Here is an 8,033-nt window from a genome sequence, read left to right on the forward strand (position 1 = left end):
TTTTAGCATACAAATGCGTGGAATAAAAAGAACTTATAAAGGACATCTGATTATTACCATTATTTAATTATAATTGAAGAAACAAATAGCATACTTGATTCGTCTGAAATTCAGTTGAAATTAAATGACTGTTAGTGTCAAGGTGAAGTAAATCCATTGTTAATTTTTTTCTAATAAATATTAATGTGATTTATTTACTTCCGTGCAGTACGACAGTTAAATCTCACATTTGAATTAATCTGGACAATCCAAACATTTAGTTTTTTCAGTCTTATTCGTTTTAGTGTACCCTTTACAGATTATTTTCTGATGAACGTGGACAAATTTCATTAATGTAGCTTTAAGGTAAACTTTTATTTATTTTGCGTAGAATTTAATTTTATTTCATAATACGTATATATTTTTTTACTAATTGTATTTTTATTATTTTGATTTTTCACATAAACATATTTGAAATTAATATGAATGTTCAGTTTCTTAAAAATATTTAAGTTTTAAATTATATTTTTTTCAAGTCTATCTCCAGAGAATCGGTACTAGAAATATATGTTTCGTAAACAGTTAGTTACTAAACTAACTCGTTAATAATTATTAACGAGAAATTTTTAATGAGATTAATTATAATTAAACAATTTCAACATTATTTCTCAAATAAATAGATTAAACAATAGTCTTTTACTTTACACAAATTGCAATAATAAATTTACTGTTACAATAGAAATTAATCTAATATCAAATCGTAAGTCATATTTATAACATAACTAATGGCACCTTGCTGCTCCGAAGCGTTATTATTAAAAGTAATGTTATATATTTTTCAAAATCTGCTAAAAACTTATTCGATTTATAAAACGTCTGACCCCCAACCTCCTTGTTTTTCTCTTTCCTTTCCTACCACAGTTAACGTGCGTGCTCAAAACCTATTTCCAGTCCGTCCAGACCTTCTACTGGACGGACCGGGATAGTTTTTTTTATTCTGCTCGGAATCGCTCGCAGATTTGTCATAAAGCGTCAAAAGATCTTCAGAGTGATTTTCCTATGAGTAATAATATAATCTCGGAAGTTTCCTCAATTAAGTAACCAGTGAGGATTTTTTTTTTGGAGGAAGTTCTCGAAGAAGACCCAAGTTTGGGGTCCGATGACGCTTGATGACATATCTGTGGATTACTCCGAGCAGGATAAAAAAAGATCAGCCCGATCCGTCCACTAGAACGCCCAGACGGACTGGAAGTAAGTTTTCAGTCCAGTGTTTTTAATATATAAGATAAATCGGCATTAAAGCATCGACATACACCATTAATAAATAAACGTGCAAGCTATTATAAATTAAATTCGCATGTATTAATTAATTTGCATGTGATGACAATATTAAACACACTCTGGCTATTTTCTGAAAAATTTTTTTTGTAAAACTTTACCGTAGAAAATATCATTGAGGTATTATTAGGACTTTCGAACCCCCCAACGAAATGCGGTAATTAATAAAAAGTATTTATTTATGATGTAATTAATTATTTTTGAATATGTATTGAAGAGTGATATTTTCAAGAATTTTAAGATAAATTTAAGTTCCCGCTAGATACCTTATGAACAGTATACCTAGTGATATTCCTGGAATAAATTCAAATTGAGATTAAAAAGAAGTTGTCTAGCTTAGTTCCTGCAAGAGAAATCTGGACCCTGTTCTATATTCATCACAGATATTTCGTTTATTTTAAAGTTTATTACATCTTCCTGTTGCAGAAAATTCTAAGTGCGCTATTATCAGCCCTGATGGGTGATCGGGGAGTCTGGATACTCCGAAATAAAAGAGATATATGGCTAAATATTTGTTGCTAGAAAATGATAAATGCTTGATAATAATAATAGCAATTAAAATATGATATCTGAATATAGGAACAAAAAAACATGAAAACAAACCCGGTAATAATAATAAAATAACTAAAAACGATCAAAATATAGTCGTCGCTATCTTTATTATCCTATGTTATTACTATTACTAATCACTCTGTTCAATATTTTTCGATACGAAGAGAGTCGAACTTAATTGATTTATTACGGGGGAATTCCAGAATCTAAACAAATGACATCGATCGTATTCGACAAAAAACAAATATAACACCAAAGAAAAGAACTTCTCGGTTGATTTAGGAGCAATGGGTTACTCTTAATAGGAAATACTGAACAAAAAATTTTGTTATTGATTTTATTTGTATACGCTGTAATCGTAGAGAAATAATCTCGGAAAATTTACAAAAAAACTCGATGAAAATTACAATGTAATTGTCGAACTTGCGTTTTATCGCACAAATATCCGATTTTTCAATTTTGAGGTGATAATTGTTGCAGTAAGAAACATTTGAAATCGAATGTCCTATTTTAAAATTCAGAATTGCAATATCTTAAATTCCCAAACTTATTAATCCAGTGAATTGTAATTTTATAATTTCTACAGATTATCAATGTTGATTTTGTTATTAATCATCGGTTTATGGACATCCGAAAAATTTATTTTTTGGCTAGGCTGCTATACGATGCATAATTTTCTTACAATACCGGTTTACAAACTGTGGTAAGCAGAGCTTTTCAAGGTGGTGAGCAAACAGACAAAACAAAAAAAAGATAATACAAAATTATTAGTTGTATTTATTTATTTTTATTAATACAGTGAATCAGTGGTTGTTAAACTTTTTTTCTGTATTATAATTAAATAGTATTTTATCATGGACTTCCTTTTCCCTTAATCTGAGGAAATTATTTGCATATAGAAACATTAAGAATATCAGTTGTTTGGCTAGCAAGAACATGCAATGCTGAGGGTTCTTACATGCCACAGTGCTCTGCCATTGTGAATTGATCGTCCACCCATACATCCATCACGTCGCACATGTATGAAGTTTCTTAATGGCTACTACAAAAGGATTGTCGTTAACTTTCCTCCAGCAGTTAAGCAAATCACTTGTGGTTATCCTACAGACAGACAGATACAGTAGCTTCCAGTCTTTTATGTACTCTATGAAAATCTGATTTAAAAAATATTGTTACGGTGTAACATTTTCATTTGATAAAACTGAAGTGCTAATGTTGTCATACGTATGGAACTTTTTCTTTATATACATACTTATTGAGTATGTATATAAATTTTGAGTATTTTAATCAAGTTTTCTTGATTTAATTTGGTTTAGTTTAGTTAACATAAAATATAAAACAACATGGATAAGTGGCTTAATAGAACAAGGACACAAGGACAATCAAAACATTGCCAGTTAAAAATCCTGTACCAACGATCTATACTTCAGAATCAAAATTTGAGCCAAGATCCTTTCCTTCTAAAATGCGAAAAGTTGTAAGAAAATATGATCAAAGTACATAATATTGGATTTACTACCACGGACATACACAGAGCCACAATCTCAATGTATAATCTGTTTTGAAGTTCTTTCACCCCAAAGTATGGAACCCTCATTATTGGAATGACACTTTAATACTAAACATTCACTATTAGTAAAAAAACCTAAGGATTATTATGTTTGAAAACTGTTAGAAATAAAATGTACCAAGAGAATTATGTTTGCTTTTACAGGCATTACTAAAAAAGCGGATGAGACATCTTTCTTGGTGAGCATGAGAATAGCAAAATGTGGAAAAGCTCAAACAATCGATGAAGAGCTGTTGTTACCTGCTGCAAAAGATATGGTGACTTGTATGTTGGGTGAATCATCAGCTAAACAGCGAGATATGATATCACTGTAAAATTATATCATTCGCTGTAGAGTTGAAAGTTCTATATTAAACGCTGAAGATAACTTAATAGCTCAAGTCAAAAATAGTGATTTTTTTTTTTGCCGTACAACTCAATGAGAGCACAGATTATGAAAATAATCAACTTATGGTTTACATGCAGTATGTATTTCAAAATATAGTTAAAACAGGAATATTAGTTTTGGGCTAAGCTATCAACACAAACTACCACCGATGAAATATTCAAAAAGCTGGAGGATTTCTCTGCAGAAAATGGACTGGACTTGAAGCAGTATGTTCCTTCACTTCTGATGGTCCTCAAGCTATGGCAAGGAAATATGGAGGTATTTCTACCAAAATAAAATTAATTACAGAAAATTGTACCCTCATTCACTGCAGCATCCACAGAGAAACTTTAGCAGTAAATAGTTGCCTGAACAATTTAAACATGTTTTCCAGGTGGCCATCAAGATGGTCAATTTTATTACATTTCGGGTTTTAAACTCATTTATTTTCAAAACTGTGCTTTGAAATGGGCAGTGACCATATTTAGTCGCTGCTATGTACAGAGGTAAGATGGCTTTCTAAAGGACAAATGCTAAGCAGGTTATTTGAGCTGCATGCAGAGGTGCAGGTGTTCCTAATAGATACTAATTTTGAACTGTGGGAACTGTATTGATCTTGCTTCACTTTGAACTTGTGCAAGGTGAAACAACAGATTTATCTTCTGTAAACGGCAAAGCATTTATAAAAAAAGGTCTAATGATGAATAATTGGGTTTCAATTGCAACCCTGCAGTCTTTTCAAAGTTTGGAAAATTTTATGACATTACACAAAACTGAAATGAAAGATAATCTCATCAGTAATACAAAACATCATTGGCTAATGATTGCTAAAACAATTTGAAGAATATTTTAATGAAGCCTATTTTAAATTCCTATGGATGTGAAACCATTTCATACTGGATATCATTTCTTGAATCCTAAATCAGGTTCCAGGAATGATATCCACTGTGAAACAGAACAATGAAATGGAATCTTTGATAGAACTATTGTGCAAAGATTTAAAAATGGAATTTACTAAAATAGAGTTATGTGAATTTTGTCTAAATGTTAAGATGAATAACCTTTACTGTCCAGAAAAGCATTGTTATTTTTAATTGCATTTTCTATTACATATCTTTGTGAAACTGGATTTTCCAGTATGGTGACAGTAAAAAATACATTTTATAATAAACTTTATCCAGATTTATTCTTAAAATTAAGTTCACATGAATTAGATATCTCTTCACTTGTTTCAAGCATTCAGCACCACTGAATTTTACAATGAGTGGCACATCTTACAATATACATCCTTTTTCATAAATAATTTGAGGAGATGTTTTCAAAAAGGATATAAACTTATAATAAGTGAAAAAACAAATTATGTAAATTTAATCTGTTGTTTTTAACAAAATGAAAGTTTGTGCTATACAATATATTTTCTTTCAGAATTTCAACATAAAAAAAAAAGAAGTAAGTTTTACTTAATTCTCAAATGTTTATTATATTTAAAATTTTGTCAGGTAATACTGTACATTATTGAATGTACATAGTATAATAAAGACCTATAATTTATAGAAAACATTTTCATGATTAATAATCCTCATTCCTCATTAATAATTCTAACTAGCTGACAAACACTTTCTGAGCACATTAATATTGAATTTGATAGAACATTTTATTAAAAAAAGGTAGTTCATGTATCCGAGACAACAAGTAAGAGGAAAAGATTTTTAGAAACTTACTTTGCTAGAAGTTTTGTAGAAAAGAAATTTCACCTTTTTTGTTGTATTATAATAATATTAATTGCCTCAAAAATTGATATAAATTTTTCATTATCTATTTAAAAGTGATCTTTATTACATAACTACTGTCTTTTTATTTTTCTTGTCCTTCAGATAACATTATTAACAGTGTTTCAGTGATAAATTACATGATGGTGTAAGAGTATAAGTAATTTTGTATAGTAAAATTTTCCAGTTTACAATTCTATTATTTTAGTTTTTTCTCCAACATCTGTTTTTAGACTGAGCTCTCAAGCAAACATGTCATAAGAAAAACAAGATGGATAAAAAGTTCATTTTTGAACATACATTTTTTTCTCTGTCCCATTTCAGAAAGTAAGGAACAAGGATGTAAAGTGAGAAAGATGAAATCTACCAATGAAGGAACTACAGCATACGGCAAATAAACTCATCCAGAAAGTAGCTGTTAGCTCTCTCAAAGCAGTTGGGCTCCAGTCTACCTGCATTCCCTAGGGAGATCAGGGCATTTTACTCAGGACAGGAGTAGTTATTACTGATCAATTGTTTTGCATGTATTTAAGCTGTTTGATGAAATTTTTCTTTTCTTCATAGTACCAGTAGAAAAGGCTACATAAAAGAATAATCTTGCCCATCTCTAAAATAGTGTGGCTCAGGAATATCAAGTAAACTACTGTTTTCAAATTCAAGAGTTTTAAGGTTCAAATCCTAGTAAAGACAGGTACTTTTATATGTATTTGAATACTAGATCGTGGATACCGATGTTCTTTGGTGGTTGGGTTTCAATTAACCACATGTCTCAGGAATGGTCGACCTGAAACTGTACAAGACTACACTTCATTTACATTCATACATACTATCCACATTCATTCCCTGAAGTAATACCTTACAGTGGTTCCGGAGGCTAAACAGAAAAAAGTAAACTACAAACCATTCAAACAAACCCAGTCAGGTTTTAAATCAGTTAAAAACATTACTTTGAGTCACTGCTGTACAAATCTGATGATTTTGTCAGTTTATATTAATAGAAAGACCCCGGTTTTTGTGAGGTAAATGTTTTCATGAGAAATCAAGTTTTAACTTGAATCAATTGTAAACAATTTAATATAAACAAATTTCATTTAATTGTAGTTAATAAAAAAGAAAAAAATTGTTTTCCTAATTTTTCTAATATAAGGTTTAGAAGGCCATTTTTCATTCAACAGAATTTTAGTAAAATTTTAGTTGAGTAAGCTTTTTTAAATTTGTTTTAATATATTGTTTTAAATCACACAAAATTAATCATTTTTTAGGTCAGCTAACAGGAAAGCCTAAAAATTATATAAAATTGTAAGATGGCCTCATTACTTGCAGCACTTCCTGAAGGCTACAAGTATCTTTTTATAGAAAACACTGGTAAGTATTCCATAGAATCACAATTTTTATTATGTTGTAAAATTATTTTAACCTACTAAGAAATTTATAAATTATACGTAATTGTCTTTGAGCTTAATAATTTGGTTGTATTCTTTGATGTCTCGAGAAATTGTTAATGTATATTTTTCAGTTTGATGCCAAAGGATTTTTAATGAACTTAAAGTCCATTGGTATTCCTATCAATGATTACTGTATGATATGTTCAGGTCATTTAATCAATACTGGGGTAGTAATATCTTTGGTTTCCTATGGGAGCAATGTCTTGTTAGTACAAGTGTTCATAAAATCATGCAACCCTTTTGTAAAACAAACTATTTATTTAATGACACGAATAATTAATTATATGATAAAGAAAACTAAGTAGAAATATTTTTAGTTTTTTCGACTTACATGTAACAATAATATTCAAAATGTGCACCTTTAACATTAATACAGACGTCAACTGTTTCTTCACGTTCAGGAAACGTTTTTTAGATTCGCTACAATTATGTTAGATGTGCTGTCTTCAATATTTTCTTTCAATTCATTCAAGGTGTATGATCATTCTTGAAAAATTAACCACAAATAACAATCTGGAGGTGATACAGGAACCTTGAAGGCCATATAGCCTCTTTTTATTTTTACAGACTCGTAGTTTTCTGTTAAGGTTTGTTTTCAATAATAAAACTTAATTTTTTCTAATTCTCATAGACTTTATTTGATCAATTTTCTCAGAATTAAATCCTCTACAAATTTTGATAATAAAATTTACGCATTTATTAATAATTTAACAGAGTTGCTGTACATCAAACGTAAAAAACGTGTTTTTCATCACCTAAGTTACTGTTTTGGGTTGGTAACTACGAGAAACACAGTTCTGGGATCTGTTTTGTACGATTTTTCAGGTCAAAACACATTTGAAACCATCAAGTTTGCTCTTACATAACGCCTTAAAATTTCAGTATGATCTCATTTCACCGGGGGAACTGAAATCCGGGCGAAATCTTTTCTAGCCGTAACTCGATAAAAAAGCGTTTTCGGACATATGTTTGTATGAACTTTTTATCTTACTTCAAGCTCTAGAATCAGTTCC

General features: G+C 29.9%; 1 protein-coding gene across 2 annotated transcripts in view; it reads left to right on the forward strand.

Annotated features, from left to right (window-relative positions):
• The first annotated feature begins 242 nt into the window (after positions 1–242).
• Positions 243–8,033, forward strand: part of LOC142318116 (very long chain fatty acid elongase 7-like) — a 44,488-nt gene continuing 36,697 nt past the window's right edge. For both annotated transcript variants that reach the window (XM_075354656.1, XM_075354657.1), the window contains exons 1-2: positions 243–345; positions 6,838–6,940. In XM_075354656.1, coding sequence (XP_075210771.1) covers positions 6,880–6,940 — 61 coding nt within the window. In that variant the 5' untranslated portion in view covers positions 243–345; positions 6,838–6,879. The remainder of the gene's footprint in view (positions 346–6,837; positions 6,941–8,033) is intronic.

The sequence above is a fragment of the Lycorma delicatula genome, chromosome 1 (assembly GCF_047948215.1).
Source record: "Lycorma delicatula isolate Av1 chromosome 1, ASM4794821v1, whole genome shotgun sequence".
Taxonomy (NCBI): Eukaryota; Metazoa; Arthropoda; class Insecta; order Hemiptera; family Fulgoridae; genus Lycorma; species Lycorma delicatula.